This window comes from Epinephelus lanceolatus, chromosome 8 (assembly GCF_041903045.1).
Source record: "Epinephelus lanceolatus isolate andai-2023 chromosome 8, ASM4190304v1, whole genome shotgun sequence".
Lineage (NCBI taxonomy): Eukaryota > Metazoa > Chordata > Actinopteri > Perciformes > Serranidae > Epinephelus > Epinephelus lanceolatus.
The window spans coordinates 13,324,806-13,343,928 of NC_135741.1; the positions used below are offsets into that span (position 1 = coordinate 13,324,806).

The 19,123-nt window shown below is 41.2% G+C and overlaps 1 protein-coding gene across 1 annotated transcript in view; it reads right to left on the reverse strand.

Moving 5' to 3' along the window:
• Positions 1 to 1,162: 1,162 nt before the first annotated feature.
• LOC117258417 (protein phosphatase 1 regulatory subunit 12B-like) overlaps positions 1,163 to 19,123 on the reverse strand; it is a 30,967-nt gene continuing 13,006 nt past the window's right edge. Inside the window, exons 9-15 of the mRNA XM_078170402.1 lie at positions 13,315 to 13,331; positions 13,067 to 13,196; positions 10,818 to 10,922; positions 10,587 to 10,637; positions 10,353 to 10,403; positions 6,235 to 6,524; positions 1,163 to 5,225 (exon numbers count right to left, since the gene is read on the reverse strand). Of these exons, the coding sequence (XP_078026528.1) occupies positions 6,390 to 6,524; positions 10,353 to 10,403; positions 10,587 to 10,637; positions 10,818 to 10,922; positions 13,067 to 13,196; positions 13,315 to 13,331 (489 nt within the window). The 3' untranslated portion in view covers positions 1,163 to 5,225; positions 6,235 to 6,389. The remainder of the gene's footprint in view (positions 5,226 to 6,234; positions 6,525 to 10,352; positions 10,404 to 10,586; positions 10,638 to 10,817; positions 10,923 to 13,066; positions 13,197 to 13,314; positions 13,332 to 19,123) is intronic.

Below are 19,123 nucleotides of genomic sequence, written 5' to 3' on the forward strand. Positions count from 1 at the left end.
ATGTACATCTCTGTGTGTATGACCGTAACACTCAAACAATCCTAGTTTTAAGTATTCCGTTCTGTTGATAGCTGTGTAGATGTACCTTATGCACAACTGCGTCTGAAACTGTGAGCGCTTTCAGCTCTGCAGAGACAGTTTTAGAGCACCGTTTGTTCACACAACCAGTTGGGTTTTTATTTTTGTTTGTTTCTGTGAACAAACGCCGGGATTTAAAAAGGGAAACCATCCAAAGTTCAGTAGATCATTTACCACCCTGTCAAAAATGTGTTGAGAAGCCTCTCAGCGGGTAAAGACACCACTTTGAAACATGCTGTCTTGTCTCCTCTATTACTCGCTGTATTTCTTCTTTGTATTCTTGTGCACATGTGTAATCACTCCTTCTGTCTTTATTTGTTTTTCGTGATGTGTACTTCTAATGTAGAATGTAGGACTGTGTTTGAATCAATGCCAGAGTCATGTTTGCTTTCTGTTTGTGTCTTTGTCCTGTTTACGTGTAACCAGCTATGTACCATCAGTGTCATTATGCTGAATAGGAAGCAGGCTCGTTGATTTCCTCCACTGAATCTGCTTTTGCTGAGCGTAAAGAATGCCGGCCTTCATGTTTACAACATGGACATACCGTATACTGCCAATCATGCAGGACCGTACCAACGCCCCCCCCCCCCCCCCCCCCCCTTGAGCGCTTAGTCCTCCACCTCCCTGATGCAACTGTACTCTCAAGACTCTTCTTTTTTTCCACCTCTTTCTCTTCTTCATCATCTTTTAAAGCGTCGGAGGACAGTCAGGTTGTGTCCTCTAGCTGTGTTTCTTCGTGTCTAGTGTCGTGGTGCGCGTGTTCATGTCAGTACTTGTGCCTACTGTGGATCGCATGCTTTAGCCCTTGACTGGACACAAACGTTGCTCACAAACTCCTCTTGACCCTTATGTGGACAAACGTTGGGGATCCTTATAAAGTTATCAAGGGAACCAAATAACTTATTACAAATTTATCATATGTGTTACCAGTTCTGTAAAAAAAAAAAAAAAGTCAAATAGGAAATAAAGGCCTTTTAATTACCATGACTTGTTTGTGTTTAATATGCAGAGCGTTCAGCTCAGCTGGCTCCGAATAATCTCTCTGCCTGTGATGCATAATATATTAACGTCACACCGGGAAACATTTCCATTCCTTTACAGTTTATTAAGCAAAGTGAGTAAACCAATGTGCGTATATTAAGCTATCATCAACACATTACAAACATCATCAATACAATACACTGCATAGTTCAATATACCTACAGCCAGTATGTAAACAGCTGTATCTTATTTGTAGTTTAAAGTAAAAGTGACCAAAGATAACACTGGTGTTACAGCACGCTGCCCTGGTTGGACGCCAAAACCATCATGTTTTTAAAGGAATACATCAAACACTGGGGACATTGGTCAACTCATCTGTTAAAGTGAAGAGAAGACAGACACTGAAATCATTCATGTCTCAGGCGCATCATTCATCGCGCTACAGGTAGAGGAATATTAATGAAAATGTGAGGCTGAGTCTGTATTAGATATGATAAGATACATAAATAACACACTGTTTTGCAGCAGGAATGGCTTTATCTGCCTTTTCTCTATATTCCTTTGGAGTATAGTGGAGGTGATGCACACCATGTAGTCTCAGAAGAACCACTACAAGGCAGCAGCCTCTGTGGTGGTTTTATTCATATTTCTCATGTAAAGTAGTAGAATTTCTGGAGGAATGAGTCCTAAGCCCTGGAAATGAGTTACATTTTAGCACCCCCGCTTTCCTCGTCTTAAAGTCAATAAGTCTTTGCTTAGATGCTTGACATAAGGTCTGTGGTTAAATTTTGAAGCTTTTATGTGTTGCAAATTACGCGGCTGTTAAAAAGTGGCTGTATGAGACTACAGAGCGTCATCATGGTATCCTGCATCCTGTAGTTTGATTCCCTCTCTGATATGCATGTAGCTACTGTTAATGCTTCTCTCTCTATGAAGAAATCCACAGCATTCCACAGGAAGTTATAAACCCTTCACTTCATCAAATGTGCTGCAGCTTTAATGGAGATTAAAGACATCAACGATTCAATAAACACTTTAATGCTGTAATACTATCCATTGCAATAACACGGGGCTATGGTATATTTCGCTGAATAGCCATTGATTACACCATCAAATAGTGCCTTGCTCAGTTTTGGACGTAATGTGCACAGGTCTGTACTGTGACTACAGAAAGATCCACTGTTAGCACTCCAACGCTTTGCTCATTTGTGAAGATAATCTAGCTGAACAAAATATTTAAGTAGCATAAATATGTGTTTGCCACAGGGTTTATTTTGTGCAATACTAAAAATCCAATGGAAAAATCTGATAGGCTTTCTGACGAGGGAACCAGGGCAACGCTAACTTCTGCATCAGCCTCCAAAAAGAAATGTCATACCTGCAGCACTATATTTGTCAATCATTTTATAGACCCCAAATATTAAAGAAAATGTTAATAACATGCAACAGAAGTAGCACCAGTAAATATGGCCAAAATTACCAGAACAAAAGCTTCATAAAGTTAGGATTTTTACAGGGCTGTAGAATTGGATTGTGTAAGCTGTAGCCAGGTGTACATAATAAACTGTTTCCTTTCTACTGAGCTACACCTGCCAACTGTATCGCCGTGCAGAAGGACGGACTCACAGACAAGACATTTGTGCTCATGACATAACGAGATGTAAACATTAATGGCATCCTCTGTAGCTGAGCTATAACATTAGCTAGCTCAGTGGTGCTAGGTGAGCTATCAGTAGATGCACTCTTCCTTCTGCACTTTGATACAGGTGGCGGGTGTAGTTCGGGAGCAAGAAAATAGTTCCTACTTAAAACAGCTCACAACAAGGTGTGTGGATTATCTTGAGTAACCGGGTCATGATTTCTGGAAAGAGACATTGCTGTCAAGTTTCTCAAATGTATCTCAAAATTTTTGGTGCTTTGGGGACCACAAGCTGAGTGCCATCCAGTTCCATTCGAGAGGAGGCAGACATCTCTTCAGGAGATATGTCCAACATTCAGCAACTCACACCAACAGTCTAGACTGAATGGCACTAAAGGTAAAATTAAAAACATGTATTTTTCATGTTGTGGTTAACTGTACCCTTTAAAGTCATACAACACTGTGGAGGTTAGAATGTCAGAAATGATTTACAGTACATCTACCAGAGGATTATTTTGGTGTTTATCTTCATCACCAAACAGTAAGATGACCCAGAGGTCAACCAAAATAATCAGTGTATTCCTTTGAAAGAACATCTAGTAAACAAACGTAGAAAGATTAGAACTAAGAAATGCATAAATAAATAAATATATCTCTATTACAGAACATAGGACACTTTCTATCACACACACTTGGACTGTCTCTGTGTAGCCGATATGCTGTTTTGAAGCCACTGGATAAAAAATCCTCTATAAAAGGGAAAAAAACTAATTAAAAATGGCTACTGAAACCACACAAAGAACTAATGAACATAATCTGGCAAACACTAAATTACATTATCATAATAACTGAAACCAGTCTGAAGATAATAAAGTGCTGCTAGTGATGAAAGATCAGCACTATCCACTCTATACAAAGTGCATATACTCCGTACTTTGCCTGTCAGGGCAAGCATACGGTCGCATTCAAATACTAAATGCAGTGGGGTTTATCATAAAATCTAATTATCAAAATGTCATAAAAAATGTATTCTAGCAATTTGAAATGGGTTGCAGGTTTGCTAAAGGGAAGTTAACGTCTTATTGAGCCTTAATATCTTTATCGTAGAGTAAAAATGTTCAAAATGATACGTTTTACATCACAGCTCATATAAAAATGTATGAGAGAAGTTTCTCTTTAATGTCAATACATTCTTAGTCTATTTGCCGTCAGAAAAGTGCGTCTTTCAGCACTTCTGTGCTGGCTTCGATGGTTGTTGCTACTGAGGTGCCTTGGTGGATTCGTATTAGGGCTGGGTAGGTATTGTTTGAAACATTATGATACCAGAACCCATAAAATGATACCAACAGAGTTCTGAGCAGAGAGGCATAGCCATACTTTCAAACATTTTCGTGTCATCTTGGCCCGCTGAACTGCCAACGCCATGAAATACACTGTGCTCGACTTCACCAGACCACAGATGTATGGGTTGTAGCTGCTGGGGACCAGTGACGGGGCTAACTGTTAGCATCGTTACCTCACAGTTATCAATGGGTTTAATGATAGAGTCAAGCCATTTCGGTCTCGGAGTGAGTTTGGTGGGGGCATTTAACAGCTCAGTATTGGTTGTAAGCCGCTGCTGCTGTGTTAGCTCATTCTAACCTGGCAGACATTCAACTGACTGTTCGCTAGCAGGAGAGCGGCTCCGGAGATGGCAGCAACAGAAAGTTTGCTGATCCAGGAGGGAGTCAAGACTGGTTCGGGATCAGACCATTGGCACGAAAAGGATCAAATGCATGTATCGGTTGACTGGAAGCTTTATGATACTATGTAGTTCTGACTTATTTCGGTTGATACCATAACCCAGCCCTACTTGATATCAATATCTAGTGTTTACCTCTGGAACCAGACTGCCTGTTTGTCGCTTGGCTGGGCGTCATTTAACCTGTGTGGTGATAAATTCTGATTGAAATCATAAAACATAATATATCTCCATTCTAAAGTGAATATTGAGGCCCTTTCTCTCTTCTTTCACAATTAAGACAACATTAAATTAGTTTTCTGCAGTGCATTATGTAGCAACAAACTTAATGTGAAGTGTGGGTATAATATTATGAACAGTACCTTCATGCAAACCCCTGGATCAGTTTGAAGTGGGCCTTAAAAAGGTCGCTCAAAACAGTACGACTGGTCCCTATTTGATTAAAGTGAAATACTGGTATTACAAAATAACAATAACTAATCATGTAGCAACACTTGTTGTAACTCCCATCATAGCACACAGTGAAATTTGACTCTTCTCTTTGGATCCTCACACGTCCCCAACTGGAATTTATTTCTGCAAAGCAGCCATCACCATAACTCAGAGAGGAGTCACAACTTGGGACATCATGGATAATTAAACTGCCATATCAGGGTTGGAGTGTCCACAGACACAGAACAGGAGCTTCAGACATCTTTTTCATTTGGACAGTTTGCTGATGACTCGGATGAGAGCCCCGTTCTCATCCTTGAGCCTCTGGTTGTCTGACTTGAGCTCTGTTAGGATCTGAGACAGCAGAAGGAAAATATGATATTAGAAAATGACATCATCACTTGAAAATATATGTTAAATCATTTAAAGCTACACAATTCACCACGACTATAATGGGACAATATCTTCAATGATATAACAAGTGGACTTAAAGTTTGAGGCCAAACCATGAAGACATGCTCTGCAGTACTTAATCATGCAAGTGAGGAGTGACTTTGACAATATTTTCTGCATGTGAAAAGTGAAAGAGAATAAAGTCAAAGAGAGAGAAACGGAGAGAGGGTCAATTTCCCAAAACTAGGTCATGTCTCTCATGAGGAGCGATGACTAAAAATAACCACCCTCTTTGCCAAAGTATTTCCCCTCTACAAGAGACAAACAATAACCCGCTGCTCTCTAGCTGTGACATATTACTGAAAACTGGTGAGTGAGCAAACGCCCCTGGCATGTGGGGAATCACATGTCTGGAGCCCCTTGTCTACTTTAATTTCTTCATATTAAATAACGTATTTAAATCCTATGATCATGGTAATGCTCTGCTCTAATGCTATTAAAGGAATAGTTAAACATTTTGGGGGAACACGAACCAAAACACACCCAGTGTTTCACCTACTTGCTCATATTGAAGTCTAATGATCTCACGTGTCATTTCCTTTTTGGAAGATTGACCAGAATGGCTATTTCCTTGGCAAACAACTTTGCATTGATTACACAGCACATTACACAGGACCCGCATATATTTCTGTCGCAAAATCAATAACCACAATAATGCATTTATGGTGCAGACTGCTGCTGAATGTTTAATAAATAAATACTCCCAGTGCAGAGTTCATGTCATGTGAAGCCCCATGCAACATGAATGCAGCTAAAAATACACTTCAAAGGAGGCTTATGAGAAATGTTTGCAGGGGGGGGGGAGGGGTCAGCAGGGTTGCCCTCTGATGGCCATAAAAGAGATCAGGTTAAAAGAGTGCAGAGGATGCATTGCGGGGGGGGGTGAGCATCGGGAAGGTGCAGGACCTGCCTGAGAGGAACACAGCAGAGGACGAGGGGGCTGTGGAGGCACCAGAAGGACAGGGGAGCGTAGAAGTTATGTGGCTGAGAAGGGGAGAGGAGGAGGAGGAGGAGCAGGAGGAGGAGGAGGAGGAGGGGTAAAGGAGGACAGATGATGTCAGAGGATCAGAGGTCCTCTGTCTCCGGCATGGAGGCCGTCTCAGAGAGGCGGGCGAGGACGCGCAGCATGGCTCTATTCTCAGCCAGGAGACACTCGTTCACCCTCCGCAAGCTCTGGACCTGAGCCAGAGCAGGGAAAGCCTGCACAGAGGAGGAGAGAGATACAGAGAGGGGCAGACAGAGAAAGCATGCAGGGAGGCAGGCCGTGTGCAAAGAGAAAGACTCATACAGAGACCGAATACATATCCACTCATACAGGCATGCGCCCACACACCTACACAGACAGGGGAGAAGAACAACAGATCAGAGGGATTCATCTGCAACTTATATAAAAGAATATTTACACAACAGGGAGATTCTGAGAAGAAATAGAAAAAGCTGCAACAAGCAAAGGAAATTATGAAGCCAGCTCTCCTTGGGGGGTTGTGCTTATCGGTATGTGGAGAGTGGTGAGATGCTAAAGTTTTATTATATTCATAGCTTTGCAAAATATATTCATAAGAATTCACATAACCTAATATTCTACCATTTCACACTTTTACGCAAGAGCCTAGTCGTCAGTTATGCATCAGAGGAAAAGAAACGATTCACTTCCCTCCCTTCTTGGCCTGACTTTTTGAGGTGAACCTCAATGTGGTTCGACAGAAACATCTGTGGTTTGACGCGATTCCTGAGGGCAAACCACATAACACACACACACTCACACACAGACACACACACTCAGAGCACTTGTAGAGTTTCAGGCGACCCAAACACAAGTGTGTAGACGTGAATATGGCCAAGAATGAGGTTTAAGGAGGGCATCCAGCTGCTCCTTACAACTCCAAAACACATTTATTAAAGCAATTTGAAGCTAGCCTGTGTTTGGGACCTAACAGTTCATGCATATAATGTTCCCTCGGTATTAGAATAAAACGGTGCAGTTTCTGGAGAGGTGCCCTTGGCAAAAGAGAAGAGAAGAACAGAGTGAGGCGAGAATGCATAATGACCTGTATCCTTTATTACACTCTCTTAATACTGAGCTCTTTGATATTAAATTAGATCTGACCAAACTCTCAAGTCCTGCAGATAATTCAACACAGTTGCTATTAATTAAGTTTTGGAGGCTGTTGAGAATAATTCAGCCGCTCTGTATGAAATCTAAGACCCTACAAAGGGATAAGGCACGAAGACATGGATACTGTTTCATAAAAGGGAAAACAAGGACACACAGTGCGTCTGATGTGAAGCACCTGAAACCAGGACTCGTCACTAACAGAGTCATAGTGCCAGCAGGTCTGAAACATAGACTGTATTTAAAAAAAAGAACATAGCCACTGTGGTAACACTTTCTCACTCCAACCTTGTCACATACTGACGTTTGGTCATGGACTTTCCATGTCGACATATGACATGCACTGTGCCCTGGGTAAATTGGTTGCTGACGTTCTGGGACACTGTGTCAAGTTCTGCCTGTTACATGCATTGTCTTCTTTCAAAATACACTTTTGTTTTCACAGGAAATTTAACATTTGCATACAGTCTTTCGAAATATATGCATACAACACCATGAATTTTCCTTCAACAACAAAAGCACATGGTTAGGTTTAAGATAAAAGAACAGGGTTTGGCTTTATAATCTCACAGGACGTGAACCCTGCTCTCCCAGGTGAAAGACGGTGTATGTTGGACCCCACTCGGACTTTCACCACCTTTTTTTCGTTCTTGTCCCACCACGTTTTCCCCTGATGCCACCGGGTGCAATGTAACTATAATGGCGACTGGCTGAGTATCATGCCAATGTTACAGGACGCTCCTAGTCATTGCCCAAGCACCAGATTTCGACAACTTCAAAGTGAGACTGTTTTGATTGTGACATCACCCACTGGTTTGTGGACTCCTGTTTTGAAGCTTTGAGTTTGACGTTTTGGCCGTCGCTATCTTGGATTTTTGACCCTAGGTGATCATGCATGGACAAATTTAAATTGGTGAGTTATATAAAAATACACCATGCCATGAATGTCATGACGAGGAAATTAGCTCAAGAGATCAAAACCGTTTCTTGGACTAGACTGTACACATGTTTATTCCTGCCATAAACTTGGGCACATTAACATGTAAGTCTGTGAAGACTGACTTGCTTTTAGAGCTGGCCTCAAGTGGCCGTTTGAGGAGCTGCAGTTTTTGGCACTTCTGCATTGGGTTCATTAATCAGTCAGGAAGGTTGTCGCTGGTTCAGATCTCAGCACCTGTGCCCCTCTACTGTAGATGTGCTTATGTGCACCATCTAGGCAAGGAGTTTCATAGCTTCTGTCACCTGCAGAGTGTCACAACTGCAGTTTTTAAAATAGCTACACATAAAACAGCAGCAGCAGCAGTTGTAACACTCACACACAGTAGTGTACGTGTTAAAATAACACCAGCTGTTATGAGAAGACAACACTGACATTTCTGCATCTGCATGTCTTAAAGGTTTACTATGCAGGAATTGTGAACTGTTAGTAAACAGTATCATCAGTTAAAATGAAAGCCAACCCTTGATTTATGATATTTGCGTTTTTTTCTGCAATGTGTCCTAAATATTTGCAGGCTCCTCTTGGATGTGTGCTGCTTATAGTCTGGCACCTGGTTGCTACATTTTTAGCCTCACCTGCACAGTGTGCCCAGGGACGTCCCAAACATAGAAACATAAGAAGAAAATGAGAAAAACAGGCAGAGGACAGAATCTCTGCTGATAGATACACCGCCACACACTTCTATTAAGTCATATGTGATGATTGAGAGGGATAACTTCTATATGAGTTCATATGTTTTAGGTAATTCTTACATCAATAGTTGAGTGTTGCTGCTATCTTTCCTTTCCAGTGACTGGCACTAATCTGATTACAACTGAACAGCAATCTGTAGCTTGCTAAATGTGAACAAGTGACTTTGTGAGTGAGTGAATAGCCAGCTTACTGGCATGCTCTGCATCTAAAGAAGATAGAAACGCGTGCCTGTGCCGCTGTATCATTTCACTTTGTCTAAAGTTTTTAACTATTTCAGCTTATCATGTGACATACATGTGTGTCCACACGTGTAAACATGCCCCAGTCTCTGACAGAAGAGAATTATGTGAGGTGACAGGCAGGTGTCAATCACTCCTCTGCGTCATAGCAACCACTCACCATCCCCCCTCCCCTGAGACAACCTGCTCTCAGGGCTGGTACCCACAGCGGAACCGCAGTGGGGCGTCCTGCTGAGGGAACCACGACAACACGGGGGTCAAACATCTGCTGCTGACATACAACACTGTCCTATTTATAAAGTTCTCGTCACTGTCTGCATATTACACTTTCTCAGACCGGAGCTGTGATTTTATGCCTCTTGAGGAATATAACATTACCATAACAATCAAATTATAATCTTACTGTGTCATTTCTGACTGCTTGCACACACGTACAGCGCAGACCACGTCTACTCAGGCCTGAAATCGCTCTGCTGCTCGGCCGCGTCTCTCTTTGTGAAGCAGAATACACACAGTGCAGTGCAGGAATGTCTCACAAAAGCAGGTCTTTTGCTCTTGGACGGGGTTTGGTATTCAGCTGGAACTAGGTCACCATGTTCACCCCAACAGTGGGATAAGTGGAGCAGGGGAGCAGCAGCACAGGCTCCTCCTTAGCCTGGCAGGAAGTGGCCCAACAGAACACTGTGGGTAATGAGCCTGAAGCATTAACCTTCCCTCTCCTTGACTTGAAACCCACCTGACTAACCGCAACCCTAGAGTGTGCTATATGTGTGTGTTTTGCTTTGCTTGTAGGCGTGATTGATTTAGCATGGGTGAGAGAGGCTCTGCTGGAGGTGTGTACCTTCAAGTACCGTTAGTGTTATTATAATGTTGGAGGGGGGAAAAAATCACTGAGGTAAATGATGCATGACTTGTATAAGAGAAAAAAATATGCTATTTAAACCCAGGGTGAGTGTGCAAAATGTATTTTTGCAAGGACTGACCTTTAACTCATCCTCCATGTTTGACACTCTTTTCTCAAGAGCTTGTTTTTCCTGCAAATAAAGAAGGAGAAGAAACAACTGAAATATATTTATATTGAGAGAAAAGCCATTCGACTAGTATTAAAGCAGACAGATAAATTACAGGAAAATGGTGAAGAAAAGAGATGGACATTCATCTTGATAGTGCAGAAGAGCATGACAAATAAAATGCCAAAGTGTTGCCAAGACACTTACCCTTTTCTCCGACTCAAGTACTGAAGATCTCTCTGATATTCTGTCGTGCCTCTAAAAGACAGGATGCCTCTGTTATTGTGAGTTTTTCTGGAGAATTATATTTATTTTTGAACATGATTTCATAAAGTAATCAGGCATGATCTTCCATCTGCACACCCGTGGGAAACGGATGATGGTGCAACAAGAAGAAGACAACTTAACTGTCCGTTTTCAGCTTTCTGTTTTTTGTACCTGGGTGACTTTCTCTAGCTGGGACCGAATCTTGGCCAGTTCATGTTTGCTGTCCTGCAACCTGGACTTTAGCTTCTCGTTCTCATGCAAAGCTTCTGCATACATCTGAAAGTGGACAAAATGAAGAACAAGCTTTATTCATGAGATTCTGGACTTTCAATGCATCAAATCCTTTTTTTATAGCAAGTAAACATATAGAACTACAAAATATTCTGTATTAAATAAATAAAAAGGACATATAAGAAAATTATATATTGATTTATATATTCATAGGCTATATATTTGTGTCTTGGCATTTATGTAGATGCCACTTGACACGCATCATCCACCCAAACACCATTGCAGATCAAGTACATCCCCTCATGGCAGTAGCACTCCCAAATGGCACTGGACACCCCAGCGGACACTGCACCATGCCACACTGCAGAAACTGCACAGGAATAGTCCAAGGAACGTAACAAGGAGCATCCGTGGGTGGCTGGACCCTAGAGATCCTGTGTCTTTGCCTCGACAGGTCTGAAGCCCCAGCATGGATCAGACTTGGCTCTGACCTGTCGAGGCATGGACATAGGACCTCTGGGGGTGTCCTGTGGCGTCTGGCACCAAGGAGTTGGAGGTGGATCCTTTAAGTCCTGTGGGCTGCAAGGTGTGGTACCGCCATGTCTTATGGATGCTCGATTGGACTGGGATCCAGGGAATTTGGAGGCCAGACTGATGCCAAGAGCCCTTTGTCATTGTCCTCTGGCTATTCCTGAGCACACCTGTGGCGTTGCATGGTGCATTGTCCTGCTTGGGGGCCACTGTCATTGGGCAGTGCTGTTACCATGGGGAGGGGGGTACTTGGTCTGCAATGTGTTCGGTTGGGTAGTGCACGTAAAGTGGCACCCACATGTATGCGAGGACCCAAAGTTTCCCAACAGAACAGTGTAACAATATAATCTTACTCACCTTACCTGTCAGTGGTTTAAATGTTATGACTGATCGGTATATACATACATACATTAATTTACTTATCTTTTTATTTATTTATGTATATATACTTCCAATAATGTGTGCTTGCTGGCAATGCTTTCAGATTTTGACAGTTAGCCAGCTGCTAGCTAGCTAGCTTGACGCAGTGGCTAAGCAAGTTTGATTTTATTTTTTGCCCAAGCTGGTCTTAACTTTAGGAACTGACATCTGTAAAACACTTCCACAAACACTGATATCTATCAAGGTCAGACCAAGAGAAATTTACATTTCTTTATATTTATATATTTAAAAAAAAAAAGTCAACCAATGGGACTGCGCCTGCGCACACACAGCAACAGCCGCTTGACAGCTAGCGCGCTAACTAGCTAGCCTGCCAACCTGCGATGAGGTCTTGTTAGATAGTGTTAATATTAGCTAGCGGCTAGCTAAGCCAATGTTAGTGGCAATAGCGTCAAAGGAAGACTGACAGTCTGTCTGCTCTTCTCAGAGCCGTGTGTCCTACTCTGAGGACTTCCTTCAGAATTAAAATGCTACAGAGGTAAGTTAACGTTAACAACCAAAACTTGCTAGCTTCTGCCGTTAGCACTGCCGTTAGCCAGCTAACGTCAGTTAGCCGGCTAGCTGCAGCCTTGTTAAAGTGAATTGGTTTAGTGACATGTTTTACTCAGTGTACACTGGTTTCATTTTTACTTAGCTTCCAATTTATTTATTGAAAACTGAACATTTTGGGTGTCAAATAAATAAAATGATGAAGAAATAATTGCAATATCATAATCTTGAATATTATCAAAAAAAAAATATTTTCCCTTTCTGAGGTTATTTGTATGACTTTCAACATCAACAATAATTTAATATGACATATGTCATACGAAATGTATCATAAGCAAAATTGATAATATTGATAGACTTATGTTACTGTACAGTATGGCTATATGACAAGGTGTCTCTTCATCACTTGAATAAAAAATTAAACCTATTCTATAATGTGAAAAAAAACTAGTATAATGCTAATCTGTCTATAAGGTCAAAGTGTATAGGGTTGCAGAAGCCTCATATTACATAGACACTATTTTAGACAAATACTGTGTAAATTTTTGTTTAAAGATTCCAGAGATTCTGACATTGTTAATTATCTTAAAATCCAATTAAATCTCCATCTGTCTGCCCTCATTGTACTGTTATTAAAATAGATAAATCTGCCCGGTGATCTTACAGCTTTCTGCACCACATGAATCATTCAGGAGGGATTGTGTTCATTGAAACTGAAAAGTTACTACCTTCTTATAGTCTTTGGTAGTGGAGTCTTGCTCCTGTCTGTTCAGAGCAGCCAGCCTTGTCTCTCTCCGAGTGTAAGAGCTGGTGCGGCCCAGTGGTTTGTCTGTCGCACTCTCCCCACTGGAGTCATATCTAAAAGTAACACATTCAGTCCACAATGCCACTTTATTTAGGGCATTTATTTTTGATTTTTCTCAGGAACTACAGTTTCATATTACAGGAGATTAAAAAAAAAAAGCTAAATCCTTACCTTGACAGTCTGTCATGCTGAAAGACAAAGAACAAGCCATGTTAGTTTGATCATTCAACAGTTCAGCATGGGAACAACACAGTGTAAAAAATGTTCTGTCGGGGTTAGATCCAGATTTATTTCTTTGATAAGACCAAACAGAGGCTTGGCAGTGAAATATTTTTTTCCCATTTCCATTTCCATTCTGAGACAACAGAGAAGAAAAACAAAACTTCCAAGTGAATTATCACAGCGTGTTCAGAGACCTGAAGTCCCAGAGGGAAGAAATGCATGCAGAGGTGAGATATAATTCACCCAAACACTGCACTGACAGGGTTCATGCAGGTCAAACCTCCCCGGTGAGCCCCGGTTAATCTTTTAGAACAGGCGGCTGCCACACAAATGCCTGCAGCATAAAGATGACATCATGACATCAGAAGCAAAGTATCTACTGTGTGACGGGTCGACGTCTGACCTCAGACAACAGACTGATAGCAGGCTGTCCTGGCAGGGTTTTGCTATAACTAGTCCAGTCTACATGGCTGCCAAGTTGCCTGTGGTGATCACATACTGAATTTGTTTCCACTTCACCAAGGAGTCTGGGTATTGTGCTACATTCACAGTTGTTTGTATCTTTTTTTTCTGCAGTTAGAATTCACACAGGTCTGTTTTCAGAAATCATATTACCTCAAAGATGTGCCCATATCTAATTAGCTGGTGGGTGTAGTTTATTTGTCTACTGCCTCCCTGTGCTGATGTCCATGATATTTGCTGTGTGCAGAGGGGTCTCCAATATCAAAATTCATATCTATCAGACCTCAGCCAGACCTGTTTCTGCTCCGAACCAGACTGAGCAAATACATAACTCACTGCCATCAGCTGATAAACATGGCACATGAAAGGATGATGACTGGAGATGTTTACTATCAGTCCGAGACTGGAAAAGAGAGACTGGAAAAGTGAGGCCTTACATAAGTCCAGACTCATCCCCAGTGTCTTTACAATATCTCGTAAACTTTACTCTTAAATTCAAAGATTTGGAGCTGCTGTCTTGCCAGGCAAAGAGGGCCTTAAACACCTCTGTTTAGAAATAAACAACAATAAACGTCTTGTGTGGTGGTCCAAGCTGTTTGAGACAAGAAGCAGATGTAGACTGCAGTAAAAAGCATACACTTTATAGGAGGACAATTCATGTCAAAGGGAACAGAGTGCACAGTTACTCCTGCGCACACATTTGCAGAGTCGGGGGATATTTCACGCAGCGTCAAAGGAGCTATTCCTCAGCAAGTGTTTACATAACTGAGCCAGCGCTGCCTGTCCTTATGTGGTCATGTGCTCAAGCAGAGCTATCCAGGAAAAAACAGACCTCCATGACCTCTGATGAAAAAGGGCCAAGGATGGAGCCATGAAGAGCTCTCACTCACTCCCATCTCTTCATGCAGTGCTGAGGAGATTCCTTGATCAGATTTGGTGTACATTCGTTAATCAACCGGGATGATTGGCCCCCTGGTTTTATGAATAAATCATCGTGAAGTCTGCTTTCGGGGATATGAACTGTTACACAGCCCTTCACCAAACTCTTTTAAGATTATGAGTTCCTGTACGCAAACCTATTTCACACTAAAGGATTAGCAAATTGGTGAAATGAGTTTTTTAAAACTTAATTCCAGTGAAATCTTAAGCGAGCCCAGTGGGGTTCACAGCACCTGATTCTTAATAAAAGAGGAAATCCCTAGAGCAGAACATGCTCTTACATATGTGTCTGCATCACAAAACGCATTGACAAAATAAAGCCAAAGCCAGAAACTGAATAATAGTTGAAATTCTGTGTCTGATAGCAGCTGCAGCAATGTGATTCCCTTGTTAGGAAAAACAGAGGGAGTCAGAAGTGGCACATGTGGCTCAGCGGAGCAGATGCAGGAGGAGACAATCAACTGTGGGGGGAGAAAAACAACAGGGTGTCAGACTGATGGAAACGGGTGCATGCATGAACCGCGGGCGCTCTGTAAACACAACTGCCTCCAGTTTTATGGTTTGCCAGGACCAACATCATGCACACCAGGGGGGGAGTCGGGGGTACACAGATGTAGGCTGCCTCCATGCGCTCCCTGCTACAGTATATAAACGATAATGTTTGCAAGAGCCAATGAAATCATCATTAGGAGACTCTTCACCCTCCCTCTAACCATTTCCCCTCGCTCTGTCACAGCATCAGTCCTTCAGAGCTCACTGGATTTTGCAGTAGGAAAATCTGAGCTACACACACACACACTCCTTTACCCCCACTACTGGAACTGACACTGCACACATAACCATAAAAGACGTTTCTTCCACATTCACTCAACTTTTCTCATTTCACTCCTCCTCATCTATTAACTCTTTACAGTATCTGAGTCTGTCTGGCCACTGAGAGCATCTTCCTCCTTTTGTTTTTGCAGAGAACTGACTCAAAATGCCTCATACAGATTGGCATACTCAGATCCTTTACGTATGTAAAACTATCACTACCTCAATGTAAAAATACTCAGGTACAAGTAAAAGTCCTGTACAGTATTTAGAATAAAAAAGTAGGCCTACTCATTCTCCTGAAGACATGCCAGTTATTGGCAAATATAGTTCATTACTACATTATTAATTCTGCTGCATCAGTGTTTAAGTAGTATTTTCCTGAGGTGTTTGAGGTGAAGCTCATTTTAATTACTTTATATGCAGTTAGTTTAGTCAATTGGTTCCTAACCTAGGGGTCAGTCAGGCCCCTCTCCAAAAGGTTACTATGGGCTGTGAAATGATTAACGGGTACAACAGAAGAAGAAATCCCAATTTCTGTTCCACAAATTTATAGTCACGTTTTGACTATTGTCTAATTCTTGCCTTTCTTTTGAAATATTGGCTAATTTCATCAAATTGAGCCTCAAGCAGTAAATTGATTTAAACCATTTAACAAGTTTTAAAGGGGAAATATTTATTTGGTGGGACTGTTAACAACTCATGGACATCTGAACTCAAAGAGGCTGTCTCTTTTTATAAAGCCTCAAGCCAAAAAGGTACCCTTTGTACCATTTGTTTAAACTTTTATAATGTTTTAAATTTCTTAAGCTCATCAAATGTTTTCTGTCATGTAAAATTTTAATGTGAAACGGAAAGTAAAAGAATTCTTTGCACCCTCAGTTTAATATTTTGTACTCTCAGTTGATGTTGAAATAATAAGAAATGGCCTATAATAAATGGTATATTAACAAAACAGAAATTAAATAACGTGCATTAATTGTATGTAAATCACTGTCATAATAGCCTTACATCATGGCAGGCGTCGTGTATTTTTTGGTATTGTCTTGTTATGCTCTTTTATGTCAGTAGGTGGCAGTATTTAACCGTGATTCCTCTGAGGACTCGTGTTTGACGGTGCTCCATCTGTCTGTTGCTGTAATGATAAAAACACCCTATACACTCACTACTGTTTACTTCTTCTTTCCAGTTGCCTTCCTGCATCGTCTGCTCATTAGGGACCACAGTAACCACCACCTGTACCGTACTCATTTCCTGCAAGTGAGGATGCACTACTTACATGACAAAGCACCTTCTCCAGCATGAGCAGTAATGAGTGTACCCTGTAAGACGTATTGTACCATGCCTCATCCTCCTCAGTCAGCCCTCAGCCAACAGCCAGCACCTCGTCATTATCGGGTAAATGAAAATTAGATATTCTTGTTCTTATCAGCAAGACTGGGAATTTTGTGCAAATACTGTTATATATTTTTAGGCCTACTGCTCTAACTAACAAGCAAGACACTGCCTTCACCTTCGCAGCAAAGGGAAAGAAGTTGATAAGAACAGAGTTAGCTGGCTGAGCTAGTGTACAGTGCCTGCAATAAGTGAAAATCCCTACCTTATAAACGCATAACTCAATCTATTTTCAGCTGTAGGTACATATTATAACCCTCAGCATTGCAACTAACAGTCGTTGGGGGACTGGAGCCTATCCCAGCTGACATTGGGCAAGAGGTGGGGTACACCCTGGACAGGTTTCCAGACTGTCACAGGGTTCACACATTTTTCTGTATTTATTTATTCATTTATTTGTTTCCTCCCACAAAAAGAAAAAACCCAAACAGTTTTCCAGAACCATTGCATTTTGTTACTTGGGTGTTTTAAGGCAAAATATGTGCATAAAGATGGGAAAATGTTCAAATATTTGAGATATTTACAGCAGGGGTGGTGCTGTGTTGAACCCTGGTCCTGGAGGGCTGTAGCCCTGCATGCTTTAGATATCTCTCTGCTTCAACACACCTGATTCAAATGATCACCTAGTTATCAAGCAGCTGGTCATATTTAAAATTTAAATCATTTGTGCTGGAGCAGAGAGACGTCAAAAAATGCATGGTTACGGCCCTACAGAAGCATGCTCCTCACTCACCCCTCACCTACAGTAACAGTATATGTTGAGTTTGTTTATGTGTTTGCAGAGATATAATCTATAAGCCCCAGAGAGAAAACATATGTAGAGGGATTGATAAGAAGGATCAGTTTTCAGATTAGTTTGCTGTACTATGTAATGAATTTAAAGTACCAGCTCATTTGTGAACTGGCAGAGACGATCCATATTTTGAACTTAGAAAATGTATTCCTCTCACACAGACTTGCCCGGCTTCATGAACCTGATGAGAGTTTTATACACGTCCACGCTCTAGGTTTCCACTGAAATGAACTCTGCATGTGGTGAGATGCTGCTGATTCACCAAAAGCTTGAGACGCATTTTGCTGTTAAAGAGGGAGACAGAGTACTTGTATCCAACCTTAAGAAGGTAGTTTGGGCGAACCTGTCCATGCAATACCAGGTAATTGAAGTAAGAAAGAAATGAATAAAGAAAACATGAAATAATTCTGTAACACTTTACCTGAAGGTATCTACATATGGGTGACATGGCACGGTCATGAACTTGTCATAAACATTATGTACATGTCATAAACGTTTATGACTGCTGTCATTAAGTGTCATTCGGTTTTTGTAATGACAAGTTGACATTGTTTGGGTTGTCTTGATTATGACAACTTGACATAAATCAAAGTGACATTACCAGAAGTTGTCTTTGTCATGACAAGTTGACAATAAATTTGTTTGGGATGTCGTTATTATGACAACTTGACATTAACCAGGATGACATTACCAAAAGATGTCTTTGTATCAATCATTATGTCACCTTGTCATAAACACATAAAGAGGTGAATTTCCTGTTAACGTCAAGTTGTTATGACAAAGACATCTTCTGGTAATGTCATCCTGGTTAATGTCAAGTTGTCATAATCAAGACAACCCAAACAATGTCAACTTGTCATTACAAAAACCAAATGACACTTAATGACAGCAGTCATAAACATTTATGACATGTACATAATGTTCATGACAGGTTCATGACCGTGCCATGTAATAATTATGTAGATACCTTCAAGTAAAGTGTTACCAATAATTCTATTCCTGTGACTAAATCTTATGTTTAAACAATATGTTTTACAGAGGGATTACAACAGGAACTTTCTTGAAGAGGCCACTGCATTAGACCCACACTTTAAACAAAGATGGATGACGCAGGACTGGACTGAGTTACTGGCTTGAAAACTGACTGACTCTGAACAGGTGATAATTGTTATTCATGTACAAATATATACTGTCTCCTCCTCAGTCATTAAAATGTCTAAATACCAGTTATGTTTCTCATAGTCAACAGAGCGTGATCATGGAGGAGATGGTGGAGTCACACTGTGGTCTGAGGCAAGCCAAGAGAATGAGGAAGGAGTGAGGAAGACAAGCATGTAAGTACAAGATGAAATTATA